This window comes from Manduca sexta, chromosome 6, assembly GCF_014839805.1.
Source record: "Manduca sexta isolate Smith_Timp_Sample1 chromosome 6, JHU_Msex_v1.0, whole genome shotgun sequence".
NCBI lineage: Eukaryota > Metazoa > Arthropoda > Insecta > Lepidoptera > Sphingidae > Manduca > Manduca sexta.
The window spans coordinates 6,690,520-6,708,836 of NC_051120.1; the positions used below are offsets into that span (position 1 = coordinate 6,690,520).

At 33.1% G+C, this 18,317-nt stretch overlaps 2 protein-coding genes across 3 annotated transcripts; one reads left to right on the plus strand and one right to left on the minus strand.

Annotated features, from left to right (window-relative positions):
- Positions 1 to 3,560: 3,560 nt before the first annotated feature.
- On the minus strand, positions 3,561 to 13,000 carry LOC115448231 (ATP-binding cassette sub-family E member 1). Its single transcript, XM_030175594.2, has 12 exons — positions 12,883 to 13,000; positions 12,451 to 12,665; positions 11,440 to 11,655; positions 10,875 to 11,082; positions 10,392 to 10,578; positions 9,936 to 10,057; positions 9,654 to 9,754; positions 9,393 to 9,570; positions 5,957 to 6,078; positions 5,336 to 5,532; positions 4,136 to 4,370; positions 3,561 to 3,750 (listed from the first exon to the last, which is right to left on the minus strand). The coding sequence occupies exons 2-12, from the start codon at positions 12,661 to 12,663 to the stop codon at positions 3,703 to 3,705; spliced, it is 1,827 nt and encodes a 608-aa protein (XP_030031454.1). The 5' UTR covers positions 12,664 to 12,665; positions 12,883 to 13,000; the 3' UTR covers positions 3,561 to 3,702.
- Positions 13,001 to 13,351: 351 nt separating this feature from the next.
- LOC115448233 (copper homeostasis protein cutC homolog) lies at positions 13,352 to 15,380 on the plus strand. Of its 2 annotated transcripts, XM_037446100.1 has the most exons (5): positions 13,352 to 13,481; positions 13,579 to 13,731; positions 14,394 to 14,537; positions 14,609 to 14,680; positions 14,770 to 15,380. In XM_037446100.1, exons 3-5 carry the CDS (start codon positions 14,397 to 14,399, stop codon positions 15,346 to 15,348), a joined length of 792 nt encoding a protein of 263 aa, XP_037301997.1. In that variant the 5' UTR covers positions 13,352 to 13,481; positions 13,579 to 13,731; positions 14,394 to 14,396; the 3' UTR covers positions 15,349 to 15,380. The 2 variants fall into 2 exon arrangements, with proteins under 2 accessions (XP_037301997.1, XP_037302002.1); XM_037446105.1 differs by lacking the exon at positions 13,579 to 13,731.
- The last annotated feature ends 2,937 nt before the right edge of the window (positions 15,381 to 18,317 follow it).

Below are 18,317 nucleotides of genomic sequence, written 5' to 3' on the forward strand. Positions count from 1 at the left end.
AGTGTAATGTATTTGTTAAATCACTAACATGGGCAGTTTCTAATAGAGGTAATACCATTTATATATTTGGTTCTTTGTTATTTGAACGTGGTGCATAATCTTACTGCCAATTTATAAGATTGCTATTGTTTAATATTAGGTCTTTTGTGTTACAGGATGGTCGAGTACCTATATAAAACATGAGATTATGTGTGGGTTTATGAGGGTACAGCAATAATTTATTTTCTGAACTGAGCTGGATTTAAAATAAGTATATACTTACTTCTGGTTTTTAAATGAGGAGGTAGATACTCACATTTGAGTAATGGTTAACGGGATCCTGAAGTAGGCAGTACAAATAAAATTGTGGCTTACATGTACTCAATTATATATTAAATATAATAGAATGAATTCTGTACCAAAAGTTGGTAGCCTGTGAAGCATGCAGGTTATTCGCCACCGGTGATGTCATCGAACGCCGGTCCCCGCGCGACCGGCCGGCGCGGCCACCGAGCGACCGCCCAACATAACTACAACCGCGGACGAACTTCGATTTCTTTGCCTTTATGCTCCAGAGAATCACAATAAAATCCAATAAGATTCGAGTTGGTAGACATGATTTGTTTGTTATCAATAATATTGAAACAAATTATATTTAATGCGGTAAAATGTCTCATAGCTCTACTAAAATTTAAACAATATTATGTATATATTCGAGCCTGTTTTTCTTATATTTATCTCGTAAGACTATACATTAATTTTGTTATGTACTTAGTTTATTATTTCGTTAAAATATTAATTTATCTATCTCAATAATCCTAATAATAGTAATTGTAAGCACGTTATATTTACCACATGATTGCATATAATAAAAAAAAAATTAGACATTCAAAGTTGGGAAAATTAGAATACCTAAACAGGTGACTTTATTTTTAATCTTAAATATGGACTAAAATATAAAATGATCGATTTTTTTATAAGCGTAATATGTTTTTTAAGTGGTTAAGTACTTCGGTACATCTACATAATAATAAAATAGGTAATTCCAAGATCAACAACTCATAATATTATCAATCTCTCATTTATTGTGAAACATGTATCATAGTTAAAAATACTCTGACTTATCACAATAAATAATACGTCACATAACGAGGCTTAATGATTATTCTGATCACTTTTCGTCACTGATCTTATTCATGATTGTTAGATCATCAGTTTGAGGAAATGACTCAGAGCAGCTTGGACTTGTTATGACGCTATCGTAAATAAAGGCCGAGATTGAAAGATCGGAAGATGTATTATTCACTGTAGAAAATTACTGCGAAAAGGACTTGTTTATACCCCGTGGTTTGTGAAGGTTTTATTTTATAGTGCGTAGTGTTTTGAAATTTGTTTTTGACCATTGATTACTCTTTGTGTAGCACTTACTATTATGGTGCTCGTAGCGTCTGCAATCCAATTTTCCTAGAGTTCAAATTATACCAGATTCCCTTAGATATAGAGATTCTATTAGCACGAAGACACATCGATTTATAGACAAATAGTTTGTGTAAAAGTATTAGTACGAATGAGAGATATAACATTGTGAAACATATATAGCGTAGGTATAGTAGAAGTGATTTTCAAAGTTTTACAGAAGAAAACTTTTAGTACCTACGTAAGTACTAATCGGTAAATAAAAGTTTTTACATAAATTGGCAATTTTCGTTGTTTTTTTTTCAGTTCTGTACTTATATATAGATTTTAATATCTTCAAAAATGATGGATAGTTTCCTGAGAAAGCTTTTTTAGCTACGGCGATTAAGGATTCTGCACCATCTCAAAAATTCACCTGTGTTTTTAATCGTATTTGTTCATTGCAGAATAACGGATTTTTAGCAATACAACATGTCAGCCATTATCGTCGACTTCAGGGCAAAGGCCTTATCTACTGGCTTTTCATCTGTGCCTAACTAAAGCTATGCGAGCGACCTATCCAATACGTTTCCAACTCATCTTTTTCTAGGCCTAACATTGTGCCACTATAGCCTATGATTTTTTTTAGACAATTCAGAGAATTTACAACTACGAGTATGGTTACTCTTAAAAGAACAATAACCTGTAAAAATTACATTTAAAAAGTAGGTAACCACTAACTAATCAAATATTGTGGTCGAGTAAGAACACTCATAATATTATTCATTTTTCTTACGTGTAACAAAAATGTAGGACAGGTACGGGGGTTTGTACATATTGAAGTAAACAGGTAATTGGGCGCGGTTGTAGTTTCATTTTGACGGAAAAGTGCGGCGGAGGTGATTTCAAAGGGAACGATGACGTCACACGTTAAGCCTGTTTATGTAGGCAAAACGACCTTTTTGGATAATTGTTGTTGCCTAATAGTCAACATTAATTAATTACCTTAGTGTTTTACCATAGCGTGTCAAAGTGGGCCAGAGTTTATGCAAGTAAATATGGGTCAGATATAGTATAAGTTTATGTAAGTAAATATATGCTTTTTATTAGTTCAGTCGTATTTTCAGGAGGTACGGTGGAGGTGCTACTGGTGTAGGCACAATTTGTTCAGATATTTTGTCATGTGAGCGAGCAAGGTAATTGAAATATCGTACACAAATATTGTTGTTTAACTTATGTTTTGTGATTTAAATGAGGTGATTTGATAAACGATAAAAAAAAATCATTGCTTGCCCAAATCGTTCACACAATTTTGGCATTGTGTGAACCATTTTGGGTTCGATCGGACAAACAAATTTTAAGATTCCAAAAAGATATCCTTTACTATGGCATTCCGCTTTAGAATTTGGCACAGGGACATAGATATAAGCAATTTTATACATAATCTTCAACCGTGTAATCAAATTACTACATCCGAATTAACGATATGTAATGATAATTTATATTTCCTAAAGTTCACTGTAGAGAATAGAGGTTCATTAAGGAAATTAACCGACCGCGACTATTATTTACAAATGGTTTATCAGCATTTGGTTGTTCATTATAAAAACAATGAAAAATTGGTCAGTGTACAAAAATATATTGTTATAATGTTTTTTGCATTGGGTTAATAAATTAAATCACATACTCAAATTCATCTCTGCTAACATTGTGTCAAAAATTATTCATGATTATTTTCACAAAAAAATAAAACTGTGATTTCTTTATCATTTGAGTGCTAATATGGTGTATTTCTGACTCAGAACAAGAACAAGCATGACTATAAGTGTGACGTTGCCGCTGCGACGAATTTTCTGACAGTAGTAGTAGGGTCGCGATGTCAAATTGCCCCAAATTCGCATTGTCAAAATTTTCAATTTAGAAAATGTCAAAAAAACGAGGTTTTGATGCAGATACATATACCTATTATGCGAATCCACTGAAAACTAACACTATGTATAGACTATGAAAAATTCTAATAATGAATGTTGAGTAAAAATTGCAAATAAAATACGCGGACGCGCTCGTGGAATAGTTAATATGAAATAAATATCAGCTGTATTGTGTTATTTTTAATATTGTATATGTGTTTACAATTTACATTCAGTAGTAGGGATAGGTATCCGTATATTATGCAATAAAATATGTTAGGGAAATAACAGCGTGTATTTGGTGTTTGTATAAAACATGATTTATTATAGTAATACATTTAATTGGAAATACACGGATGGCGGGCCATCATTGTGACAGATACAATATATATAAATACAATATTGATATTCTGCTGCCCTAATCTTCCAAGAAGAAATATTGACCTGCTCGTTTTTGTTCTATGTCCTGTAACAAAAAAAGTGGCATATGAGAATATACGAAAATTACACGAGTTCAATACGTAACAAATGCGCGTTAACGCAAGTATATTTTTGGGCTACAGACAATAAAAATCTATTCCTAATATACATCGAATTTTATTGAACAAGCAAACTTCTTAAAAATTCTCCCCGTTTTCCACATTAAAAATAAACATAATATACAAGCATTCGATTTTAAATATACTAAAATATGTGTACCTATATTGTGGTTGTCAACGTTTTACGTTATTTGCGTTTAAAGGCTTAGTAGTTCTTATTCAAACATTATAGAAACTAAAACATATTGTGAACTGACGCGTCATAAAAATCGAAACCGTACTGTATGTTGTAACAATTAACAGACAGTTTACCTTGACAGACGAATGTTTGTTTATCCTCGGCCGGAAGTTGTTGGGGTCCCTGCGGAAGGTGATGCCGAGCAGCTCAAGGAATCTGTTCATGCCGTTGAGTAGAGACTGCGGCGCGTGCGCAGTGGCGTGCGCTGACGGCGTACCCTCGAACACGATGACGCGATCCGCCAGATAGGTGGCCATTATGAAGTCGTGCTCCACCACGAAACCGGTGCGTTTGGCGTGCAGGATGAATCTGGAGATTAGGTTGTTTAGTATCAGTATTATTTTATTAGTCAGTTCGATTGTCATTCATAGAGAAGATTCTTGTCCTGGGTAACTTTTTGGAACTGTTTGAAATAGTTAATCACAGATAGTTGATGACACAATCGGGATTAATTCGAAAGCCATGGGCGCTTTCGATTTAGGGGGCACAAATCTCTAACTTTGATCCGAATGACGGGCGAAAATTTCATAAGTAATGCCAAAAATTCAATAGGAGTAAATGTAGGGGTGCAGCTACCCTCCCGTTCTCCCCCCTGGCGACGCTCACACCCAGGACTTATTGTTTTATACCCTAAGTATGGGTCCACTAAATAGAGTCCAGCGTTTCCTTAAGTAGGTTTCCATAGAAAATTACGAAACCCACATGAAATAACATATATTTAATTCTAGATATTAAAAGTTAAGGAACTCCTGAAATGACAATTGTATTACTTGTGCTTGTTTTCGGTATAAAATGTTACAAAATGTTTTAATCAAAATAAAATGTGCCAATGTTTCACAGTAGAAAGTTTCATGAGATTTTTAATCTTATCTGTGTAGCCGGCTATACTAAATATATCATTATAACACTAATCACACACTGCCCAGATACTGATAAAACTACACCAGTCTCTGTTGTGTGAGTATGCTTAATAATAAATTATGTACTAGCCCCAAAATTAAGCAAACAAAATATTTATATGTGTACAAAATCACAAAATGTTGTATATGGATTGTTAATATTTGTATAACAAAAAACAAAATGATTTAATTTTATGAAGACGAAATATCATTAATTAAAGACTGCGGTGTAAGCCGTTTTAAAATACTTTTAGTTTAGGTACTATCAGCCAAATTGACTAAACGGCACCAAATATTATATACATCGCGAAACCAAAAGGATTCACAGCATATAGTATCCTAAACTATATTCAATATTCTAATCAATGTACAAACCGTTTAATAACTTTGGCGGCGACGAGACGCTGTTCGGAGTCGAGGTATGCGGAGGGCTCGTCTATGAGGTACACGTCGGCCGGCTTGCCCAGACACAGCACCAGCGCCACTCGCTGCAACTCACCACCAGAGAGGTTCTGCACCTCTTGGTCCATGATCTCTTCAATCTTCATTGGCTTCATCACGTCTGTGATGAACTGGAATATAAATTAATGTTATTAATTTTAGCAAAAGACAGCAAAAAAGCTAACTAAGATTTCTGGGTCAAGGAAAAAAGTATAATACTAAAATTATGTCTCAGTGGCATAGCTAGATAACTAATAAGGATTATGGGCAAAAAGATTCTATATCCTCCTTTTGGTAGGTGAGATGGTTTGTTACTTTTTACTGGGTAGTGACTTAATTAAAAGGTCACTCGTTAGGGTCTAAGGACACCCCTCACATCAATGCCGTGAGCCCAAAATTTGGTGGTGGCTGAGGTTTCATTTAAAAAAAATTATTAATGTAATTTATAAGGTTTCTGAAAATAATTATTAATATTTATAGTTGCTTCAATATTCTTTGAAGTGTTCGTAACACAATTTTCTAATAACTTTTATTTTTATAAGGATTTAAACATACCTGTGGATGTATGTAGGCATCCCTTATTTTGTCATGCAATAATGAGCGCACCAGCCCCTGAGACTTGGGCGATATCTTCTGTGGCTTATAACTAATGTGCAACTGTGGCAGCTGTCCAGAGCCTGTTGACAAATATTCCAATCAAAATATATCATAAATAATTTAAACCCATTTCAGTTAAATAAATAATGCCCTAATTATAACATACATTTGTGATAACAGGAAATTCCCATATATAAAATAGTGCTACACATTTTTAAATACATTAGATAAACAAAGTGAACATGTTCTAATTATTATTGTTGTCTTTGTGGTTTTGATTATTCATGAATTTTGTATGGTTCCGCATAACTACACTAACTATGCTAGACTTAGTTTCACATAATTTAAAATCCAGAATTTTAATGAAATTATTAATATATCTTACTAGGTATTGCTTGCAGTTTCACCCAATAAAGATATTAGATATTGATGTCAAACTTTTTTCGAATTTTATCGCGGTTTGACACCATGATATCATTATGTATATTCGGTTAATCAACAACTAAAAAGATTTAAAACGAAATATTATAATAGTAATATGTATGTAGATATTATAACTGACTTTTCCAACAATCAATACCTCAGTCTCATCTGTAACCATGAAGGTTGCAGTCTTCAAAACATTGGAAGTTAATTATAATATAAAAAACTGCATTAATATCCTAAAAATAGTTCTATTCCAATCTATATATATAAAAATGAATTGCTGTTCGTTAGTCTCGCTAAAACTCGAGAATGGCTGAACGGATTTATCTTATCTTGGTCTTGAATTATTCGTGGAGGTCTAGGGAAGGTTTAAAAGGTGAGAAAAATTCGAATAATTGCCGGGAAAATCCTCAAAACAGCATTTTTCTATTTCCCATACAAACATTTTCTAACAAATACGTAGAGTCAATTTGAGCTTTATTGCTATTGTATAAAGTTCACTGTTGTCTAAGCAATGTAGGTGTGTTCCTAACATCAAAGCAGTGTGCGTTGGAGCACAGAATATAATAATGTAATGTCGCGATCTGAAACTCAACAAAAGTGATATCGCGGACCCGACTAAATTGAACAGTCACAAAATTTAATATATCATTAGTTATTTGGTTGGCTTCACGATATTATTTCTTTTGTTTTACTTTAAAATGCATGTTTTCGTTATGGACAATTTTTGAGCTACTTTTGCATATCTATACTTATAATAAATCTGTAGAAAGGTCAATTCTGTACATGAAATATATTTCCAAAATAACTGGGGGTGATTAGGAATCGATACTGATGCCAAAAATGCAATTAGTAAAATTTTTGTCTGTCTGTCTGTATAACCGTTATAGAAACAAAAACTACTCGACGGATTTTAACTTAACTTGGTACAATTATTTTTCATACTCCTGAGCTGGTTATAGTATACTTTTCATCACGCTACAATTAATAGGAGCATAGCAGTGATGGAAAATGTTGGGAAAACGGGAGAAGTTACTCCATTTTTTAAGCTTCCGTCATTTCGTGTGCAACCTTAATGGTTAAAAGTTCCTTCGATTTCACCAGGATCCCATCATCAGACCCTGACCAGACAATCGGACCACCTGCATACCACCATAAATTAAAAAAACATCCCGACAAATTGAGCACCTTCTCCATTTATGAAACCCGAAATCCACGCGGGCGAAGCTGCGGACGGAAGCTAGTAATCTATACAAATCTAGGTCATAAGACAATCCATGTATTAATATTCATCTAAATCTGTTTAACTATTTCTGTGTTGACTTCTAATAAGCACCCATACATCTTTACAAACTCCAGAATTTATTACATCAGTAAAATATTCAATGTTTTTTAGTAGTTAAAGCAGAAACCACTAAAAGGATTTGGACAAAACTTGATATACAATATACATACAGATCATGATTTTAACTCATCATAAGCTACTTTCATTGTGGCAAAGCTTACAGTACAACACTAATTTTACAATGAGTAAAGCAGAAATTCATTTTCTGTCTGTTTTTCATATAAGGAATCCTTTTTCTTTGAGACATACACTTTGATTATCTAATAAACTTTCTTATTGTTTTGCCCGCTATCTATGTAATAGCCTGATAATATTATTTTTTCATTGTTTATTTAAATTCCCCATTTTAACAACATAAAAAAATATACTCTTTTCATTTGTTTTATGTAAATACTATACTATGATATATTGCGCACATCATTTATATATTTAGCTGCATCTTGACTATTTATTGATGAAACATATGTTTTTAAATAAAAATTGTGTTCCAAATGCCTACAAATTAATTATGTAATACAAACACGTTTCGCATATCATTAATTGCAGACAAATATGCACACTAACGGTATCATTAATTTTATTCTAAGGAATTCAAGAAATGTTCCTAGATGGAATAATGTTATGTAGTTATAGAAAACTATATAATAGTAATTTACACATTTTGTGTTGATTGTAAATTTTCTTTCTTTAGACTACAAAAATAAAAAAACTATTTAACATAAAACTTGTTATATATCAGATGAAAATTATTGTTGTGAAAAATAGGTTACATATACATATGAAAGGATAAAAAATATACAATAATAACGAGATTGTCTTAGGACCAAAAAAATAGAGTTAATTTACGATTTAATAGACATAATAGAAAACTACGAATCGCAGAAAAATGACCGATTTTATTATTTACCGACAAATATTTGTCACTGTACCTTCTGCGACTAGAGTTGATTCGGCGTGGTTCAAACATTTTTGGAACACAGGGTGGAAGAATAAATCGAAAAGTTCAGTTTTTGCCATCACAAACACTTAAATTAACGATAAAAATCATAAAAATATTTCATTTAACGCTGGCATAACCTTACTATAATAACCCTTTGTCACATTATAATGCACTTTAATGATACGTTTATGTAACTTAAATAAGCATTTAAAGGAAACAATACGATATTCAGTGGATATTATTAGAAATATGTTTAAAATAGAATAAAATTCAGCTAAACTCAAGCTTCTTCGACAACTTTCACTTGCAATGACATACAAAGCACGAAGTTGCCACTTGAAAAAAAAATGCGTTCGGATACACATCGTAGAATTATGAGTACGTTATTGCCGAGTAATCGACTAAAAAAATATATATCTAAAGCCGATTTTAGGTATTTTTTTCAACACAACATTTTATCATGTTAGTAGCGTTTTCATCCCACTTCGAAATTTAAAATAAACAAATAATACTGCTTTCTTTCCAAAACATTTGTTTAAAATAATATGTGAAAAAGTCAAGTAGATTTTCACCAGTAATAAAATGCTTTCTCAATAAAAGCTGTCATATTCAATTTTGTTTATGCAGGTGTTTATCACCAGTTACATAAATACTCATCTTTAAATAATGTTTTAATATCTTACCTTCATCGGGTTCTAGATTTCCAGCCAACATTCTGATAAATGTAGTTTTACCAGTACCATTCTCTCCAAGTAACACTAAAATTTCAGAATCAGAGAATTCTCCAGCCATCACTTTTAGGCTAAAATCACCCATCAATTTAGACATCTCGGGATATTCATAATGGTTCATTCTTTTTATCTGTGGAAAAAAAAAATACACATAACGAAATATAAAGAGGATATTTGTTTCATATATTATGAATAATTTTAGTAAATAAATACCTCTTCTTCAGTTGCGGACTCAGCAACTTTGAACACAAGAGATTCAGTTCGGAATCTCATATTTTCAGTGGGAACAAACCCATCAAGGAATATATTTATACCTAAAATGCATAATTTTTCATTATCACCTTGAAGTTTATGTTGTTCATTATATTAAATTTTTTTGTAGATCAATGCTATATCTTTTTATTATTACAATAAACATATTATGTAAATTCTTTAAGTTTCTCACAACATTTTTAGGTACTTAAAATAATAAACAAAAGAAAAATAATACTGTACCTTCCCTAACCGAGAAAGGCATAGTCACAACACCATAAGCACCAGGCACTCCATACAGACAACAAATGAAGTCAGACAGGTAGTCCAATACGGACAAGTCATGCTCTACCACTATAATGAACCTGAGTAACAAAATACATTTTTAACATATTATATGCAATGATTTATTCAGATTACAGTGTTGGGTATTATGGTGAATTTATTTATGAAGTTAAAAAATAAACCAGTTCTCATGCAATAATTAAATTGTATAGGAATTGTGTAAATCATATTTTTAAATAATCTTTCTGATAAGATAAATGCAAAAGTTTGTTAAAAATAGGAAACATGAGCACAAAAACTCAATGGATTTTGATGAAGCTGGGCATAGACAGATTAAGCCCCAGAATTGTTATGCTTAAAGAAAGTGCATGGTAGAATATCTACAGAAATGTAAACATATTCTATAAAACTTACTTGTCAGGGTGAATAAGCGATCTAATTGTGCGGGCAGCATTCAGACGCTGCTTGACGTCCAAATACGAGGACGGCTCGTCGAACATGAATATATCGCCATTCTGGATGCACACCATGGCACAAGCGAAGCGTTGTAGCTCCCCACCAGACAAAGCGGCGATTTCACGATCACGAATGTGCGACAGATCTGACAAATTACACTATTAGTGAAATTCCTTATTTAAGTAATTTTTTATTCTAACATTGCACAGATTTTAAAGTTTATTTTAAAACTTAAATTTAAAAGGTCTATTATGTTTATTCTCACGGTATTTGATTTGATTATCAGTAGGACTTTAAATAAAAGTATTAATTTAAAAGTAATATTTTAAGTTGTACAATTGTCATAAATTCAAGTTTTAATAAAGGGTAAAATAATGTTTTTGTATTGGTAGATAATGTTACTTATTATAATAAGATTATTGTCAATCAAGCAAAACTTACCAAGCATTTTACATATCTCCATTTGGTTTTTCCTCTCATCTTTCTTGTCGAGTAGTTGCCCAACAGTTCCTTTCACAGCCTTAGGGATTTGGTCCACATACTGAGGCTTGATTAAAGCTTTTAAATCATCTTCTAAGATTTTAGTAAAGTAATTTTGCAGCTCAGAGCCACGGAAGTGGGACAAAATCTCCTGCCAATCTGGAGGATCCTGTACAAAAGGTAAGAAAATGTTATATAATTTTATGTTAAAGCAGCTTTCTATAAATATGTTCCATAAACAATTTTATGGTAGATTATCATTATATATAACAAATTTATATTTGACATTAATGTTATATTTTATCAACTTGATCAGAGGGCCTTAGGCATTGTGCATAGGTTGTAATATTAGTTAATTTATTGATTTAAAATTATATAACATGTTTCCATTATACTTGAACAGATTTGAAATTTGTGCCTTACATTCCACCCGCCTTACAAATAGGAACTAATGTCAACAAATCAATACAATAAACAATTGTTATAGAAAAAATCGAGAGATAATAATAAACAATAAAAAACTTACAGCAAAACGACCCAAGTTGGGTTTTTGTTTTCCAGCAAGAATCTTCAGTGCTGTAGACTTGCCGATACCGTTCTGCCCGACGAGACCGAGCACTTCACCAGGACGCGGGATCGGGAGACGATGGAGCTTGAACGAATTCTTGGAGTAGCGATGGGTGGTGTGCTTCTCCAAGTTAGATGGTATATTGATGATGCAAATTGCGTCAAATGGACATTTCTAGAAGAAATATAAAATATTTGTAATGTTTTGCCATGTTAAAGATTAATAGTTGTTAGATAAGGACCTTAATAGCTAACATATTTATGTTTGAGATTGAGAATTAAATGAATAATGGAGAAAACAATACTTTTTAAATACTTCAATTTGTTCAGTTGATTGAATAGGCACTGAGTTGTAGACCTCTAAAGAAAGTTAAGATAATATTTTTAATGTTTTAGAAAATACATAATATATATTACAGGCAAAAAGTGGGTGCACTAGTTGCCCCTCTGCTTACCCCTTTAAGGCTACAAGGCATTATGTGAGTGTATGAACTTCTTAGTAAATAAAATTATATTTTTCAGACAGGAAGTCATATAAAATTCATATTCAGCACCTTATAAAATATTAACAGTTATATTTAAAATATACACTGATATTTTTCTTTCAATTCTTGAAATTAAGGAAAAGTGGCTTCTTGGAATAAACCAATTTAAACTTTTAATACAATTTGTGATAAATTATCAATAGAGGTACAAGATAAAGTAAACATAAACCCAAGGATTTGCCCTCATCAACACTTGTTCATGCAAACCTATTGTATCTAAAAATACGAAAAAAATATTAGTTGAAGATGAATTATAATAATGCCAAGTCATCTTGTTTATATAAGACTGAGGTAGCAATTATGAACTTATTACAAAATATCATTGCTAGTATGTATTTTCCTACCACCATATCTATTAATATCTAGCACATCTTAACACGTATGTGTCACCTATTTGCTATAGTTTAACCCAAAATTGCTCTCACCTTGACACAAATACCACATCCAATGCACAGCTCCTCAGAGATGGTGGCGATCTTGTCATTGGGCGTGACTTCAATGCACAGCTTGCCCATGCGCACCACCGGGCAGCTCTTCTTGCATTCCTGCCTGCATCTCTTCGGCTTACACCGGTCCGCGTTTACAATAGCGATACGTGTAAGTTTATCGGTCTCTTCATTATCTCTTTTTCGAGACATAACTGTTAACCAACAATTCACGCAATTAAATAATACTCACTAATACATTAACTGATGTGGAAAGAACACTTTCATGTATGTGGCAAGGAAAGACGACCATAACCTCAACAGTTTATCATATGTTACTAAATTAAAAACGAATGGCCAGCCAAATATAAGTTTAACTATTAGCTGACGCTTCAAAATTATGAACAATTTAATTGAAGCAATGCTAAATACCTGATAAAAGTGCGAACGTTGGCGAAACTTTGCCTACGTTCGCGTGTCCTTTTACCTCGTAATGTCAAAAGGACAAACCAACATGAATTTTGCTACGAAATGCGTGATTAGTTTCGTTCAGGAACGTTTAATTGAAGTTAAAATATCAAACATTAAAATAAGATAGAGTTTGGATAGAGCTTAATATTATGACGCGATAAATACATATTGTAAATAAATAAACATTGGTAATACACAATTACTACTGGAAATACTTCAAAGTATTTTTTTATTTCCAACTGTATTTAAAGGCGCTTTGAGAATCTGGATTCCAGATACGAATCGACACTTGTTGATGATTGTCCAGCTACAGTAGGCAGTGTTGTCATATATCTTAATTTCAACATTCACTAAATTTTAAATTAAGACATGCGTGTAATGGAACGTTAAGCGAAATCACAACTCTCAGAACAAGTTGTCATTATTCTGAGTCACAACAAGTCACAACTTCACAAAAATACCGTCAGCGAGCAATTTTTTTGCTTCTACAAAATACGCAAATTTCCAAAAGAAAAATAAAAAGTATAGAAATCGGGCCTATAGGCTTTAGCTAAGGATAGGTAGATCTACCGTTTTCCTTCTTTATATATTCCAAATTCTATATAATAATATATAATTCTATATATTTTATTGACTATAAAATAAATATATTTTCAGTTAATCTACTACTTTTCTTAAATTGGGGTTGGCAATAATCGGTACGTGCTTTGGGTACGTGGTTGGGCTTTGTGGACTGTGGTTGAGTGTAACTGTTTTTCCTAAAAGTTTCGTAGTAATACTTATTTAGTGTGTGTGCACGCTGAAAGAGAGGTAGATATCGTATTTGCATTTTATTATGATTTAATGTTGCATAAATCTCGCTAAATCGATTGGAAGCTACTTGTATTTTCTTATTGTGTACCTACACATTTAGTAACTAGCCGACAAGAATTATAATGAACATGACAGTGACAGGAGAGCGCTACTAAATGTTCAGTGTTACAACAATTATATAAATCTCAGTTTTGCGGAATTTATAAAATTCGATAAAAAAAAGATAGGTTGACATTACCCAAGTTCTTAATAAACTGAATATAATTTATATCTTAAACAAATTGATGCTGTTAACATGAACCCATGATTAAAAATACAACGCGTGACAGTCGCAACGTGTAAGGCCAGCCTTATTCACATTATTCTTAGAAAAATATGGTGCAGAATAAAATAAATGATAATTTATGGGCATGAAACCTTGTATAGAGTAAATTAAAGTTGAAACACAAACGACTTTAAATATTTAAGACTTTCAGAAGTAGCTTTACAAGGGAGAACATTTTTGTCATCTCTTCTTTTATATTTATTAATTTGGTTTTCTTTTTTGTAATATATTCAAAACTGTTATGTATAGTTAGTATGCTGTTTATTGTTCGATTAAAATAAAATTTAAAATAACTACCTACATTTAAGGGGAAACAAACCTGTTTAAATTTCAGAACATGTTGGAAGTGTGCATAGATAGTTTGGAGTCAGCTGTAAATGCAATACACGGCACTGCTGACGAATTGGAAGTATGCAGTTCTCTAGCGGAAGGAGGTTTAACGCCATCTGTTGGCCTGGTTCAGCAAATATTGCAAATGGTTAGGTACCTTTATGTGTATTTTTTTAAATACATTAATGGACATTTAACTCAAAATATGTATCTTTTTAGGCGAACAATATTTCGCGTCGATTACCAATACACAAGTCATGTGTTAAATGTTCTTGTGGTAATTTGATCAAGGTAAGAGAGATAATGTACTTATATAATTAAAGTTTTTCTTACATTCGATATTTACAACTATGGTTTAAATTTGTTTTAATTATTTTTAGAGACCAAAAATCAATGTTATGATAAGGTGTCGCACTGGATCCGACTTCTGTTACACGGAGCAAGAGATGGATACTATGCTTTCAGACATAGAAATCATTAAACAGATGGGTGTAGACAGATTTGTATTTGGTGCGCTAACGGACAAACAGGATATTGATGAATACAATTGCAAAAAAGTTATAGAGAAAGCGTATCCCATACCAGTAACTTTTCATAGAGCATTCGATATTTGCAATGATCCAATAATTGCTATAAATAAAATTATATCCTTAGGATTTAATCGACTTCTTACAAGTGGACAAAGACCTTCAGCTTCCGACGATGAAGCGATGAAACTAATAAAATCACTATTAGAATATAATAAAGCTATTGAAATAATGCCAGGCGCTGGAGTTAACATTAATAATGCAAAATCTTTTATTGATATGGGCTGCAAGATAATTCATAGTTCGTGCAAAGTGATTAAATATTTACCTCGCATTAAAAATAATTTATGTATGGGTACGAATGAGAGTGAAAGCATTTTTATTAGTGATGAGAATATTGTAAGAAAGACCAAGGAAACAATTTCTTCTTGAATATTGTAGTAATAAACGATTTGTCCAATCAACTTGTTTTTATAAGTTCCCATTTATTTTTAAATTAATTTAAATGTTTCCTCAATACTAAATTATCTGTATTTTAGATATCAAATGTTATAAACGAAAAATGAAATCCTTTAGCCGTATTTTCGGCCACGGTGGCCAATCTCAACGGAGATCAGCCAGGTACCTGGAAGATATTATAGGGTTTGCGTAATACACAGGTGCACATTCTATACCTTCACTTTTATAATTCGGTGAGACGGCATTCCGATATAACCGGAAAAGGATCAGGCGCAGGACCAATGGATTTACGTGCTTTCTAAGGTACTATCACACCGCCAACTACCTGGCTCCGAGCTGTGTCTGAGTAATGTTTTGAGATTGAAAAACCTAGTCACAATTATTTTGGGCCGACTTGGGATTCGAGCCCAGGACTTCAGCGCAGCAGTCGTACTTGTACCGTTTACAATTAGAATTATGCCACCAAGGCGGTCAAGTTATAAAAAATACTCAGTAAGTACTTAATCATTATTATGTTTTTGTTATAGTTTGTGTTCTGGTCAGTCAGTTACTATAATTAGTTACTTTAGTATCCCAAAGATTCGTAGAGCATGTCAACTAGTCGGATTTTGTTCTCAGGTAAAGCGGTAGAGAGCTCATAAATCGAACCGCTGCCAATCAATTTGACTAAGTTGTGGCTCCACGTGGACCTTATTAAAAATAAATAGTATAGTGACCCATATAGGGCGCTAGTACATGACGATTAGATGCGTCATGTGCAGGCTTAGGTAAAGTTGTAGTAAACTAATACAGACGCTTAATTTACTCGTTCGACAATGTTCAGGTAAACTACATTCTTATTTAATAAAAAAAATATATATCTAATCTATACTTCTATACTATTATATAAAGCTGAAGAGTTTGTTTGTTTGTTTGTTTGTTTGAACGCGCTAATCTCAGGAGCTACCGGTCCAAACTGAAAAATTCTTTTTGCGTTGGATAGCCCTATGTTTGTGGAGTGCTATAGGCTATATATCATCACGCTATACCCAATAGGAGCGGAGCAGTAATGCCTAATCTCAGGAACTACCGGTCCGAATTGAACAATTCTTTTGCGTTGGATAGCCCTTTGTTCGTGGAGTGCTATAGGCTATATATCATCACGCTATACCCAATAGGAGCGGAGCAGTAATGGCTAATCTCAGGAACTACCGGTCCAAACTGAAAAATTCTTTTTGCGTTGGATAGCCCTATGTTCGTGGAGTGCTATAGGCTATATATCATCACGCTATACCCAATAGGAGCGGAGCAGTAATGTCTAATCTCAGGAACTACCGGTCCGAACTGAAAAATTCTTTTTGCGTTGGATAGCCCTTTGTTCGTGGAGTGCTATAGGCTATATATCATCACGCTATACCCAGTAGGAGCGGAGCAGTAATGCCTAATCTCAGGAACTACCGGTCCGAACTGAAAAATTCTTTTTGCGTTGGATAGCCCTTTGTTCGTGGAATGTTATAGGCTATATATCATCACGCTATACCCAATAGGAGCAGAGCAGTAATGGCTAATCTCAGGAACTACCGGTTCGAACTAAAAAAATCATTTTGTATTGGATAGCCCTTTGTTCGTGAAGTGCTATAGGCTATATATCATCACGCTATGACCAATAGGAGCAGAGCAGTAATGGCTAATCTCAGAAACTAGGAGTTTGAACTGAATAATTCTTTTTGTGTTGGATAGCCCTTTGTTCCTGGAATGCTATAGGCTATATATATCATCACGCTATGCCCAATAGGAGCGGAGCAGTAATCGCTAATCTCAGGAACTACCGGTTCGAACTGAAAAATATTTTTGTGTTGGATAGCCCTTTGTTCCTGGAGTGCTATATGTTATATATCGTCACGCTATGACCAATAGGAGCGGAGCAGTAATGAAACATGATGCAAAAACGGGGACAATTTATTAGTTTTGAGAGCTTCTGTTGCGTGCGCTGCGTAAACGGTTAAAGTTATGCAACAATAATGTATGACGGGATTGTTCCTCTTAAAAAGTTCTACAAAATTATATCATAAAACAAAGTCCCCCGCTGCATCGGTCTGCCCGAACGTGTTAAACTCCAAAACTACCCAACGTATTAGGATAAAATTTGGTATGGAGACAGTTTGAGACCCTGGGAAGAACATAGGCTCCCGGGAAAATATATAGCGTGACTTTGATAACGGAAAACTTTAGCCCGAAAAACTTTATAAGGCGGGCGGAGCCGCGGGCAAAAGCTAGTTACTTGATATAACGAAAGCTGAGAAAACTTCAACACAAAAGGTAAAATAAAAACAATACGACAAACGTATTCCAGTTGTGTAGCATAAAAAATTGTAAGGTATTTCCTGGTAACATCGATAAATATTGTGGGTCATTTATTATATCTCGCATACCCCGGGAAAAAATGACGCCTGGCTGCGGTTTAATGATGCTATTAGTGGAATCTGGGGAAACAATATCGGGGACGTCGAGTTTGCATAAGTCGTGCTATGAAAGTACAATTTCGTTCTGCACTAATTAAACTATCATAAAAGATGTAATCTTTTGCTTTAATACTATAAGCGTGTATATGTTTATTTTAATGATTAGAGGGATTTAAAGAGGATGCGTGTATAATAAAGATTTTTTATTTTACTAACTTCCAAGTTCAATGTTTTATATCAAAGAAAAGATATAAACCACTTGGTCCGTATATAAATATCGATCAAAGGAATTATTAAAAAATACTTAGCTCAATAAACCATTTCTATTTTAACACATCACAGATTTACATATTTTAATGTAACTACAAGAGTATAACGAAGTCTAACACACACTTCGATACTAATGTATGAAAATATCTTTTATTTTTCTCCATACTGACTACAGATTGTCAGATTATAGTTAATACAGTTCCATGCATGTAATACGTATGCAATGAAGAA

Coding starts and splice junctions, on each gene's coding strand:
- LOC115448231 (XM_030175594.2), bottom strand. CDS start 12,663: ATGTCTCGAAAAAGAGATAATGAAGAGACCGATAAACTTACACGTATC. Junction 10,579..10,874: donor GGAGATATGTAAAATGCTTG/GTAAGTTTTGCT, acceptor GTAATTTGTCAG/ATCTGTCGCACATTCGTGAT. Junction 10,058..10,391: donor TCGCTTATTCACCCTGACAA/GTAAGTTTTATA, acceptor TTTGTTACTCAG/GTTCATTATAGTGGTAGAGC.
- LOC115448233 (XM_037446100.1), top strand. CDS start 14,397: ATGTTGGAAGTGTGCATAGATAGTTTGGAGTCAGCTGTAAATGCAATA. Junction 14,538..14,608: donor TTCAGCAAATATTGCAAATG/GTTAGGTACCTT, acceptor GTATCTTTTTAG/GCGAACAATATTTCGCGTCG. Junction 14,681..14,769: donor CTTGTGGTAATTTGATCAAG/GTAAGAGAGATA, acceptor AATTATTTTTAG/AGACCAAAAATCAATGTTAT.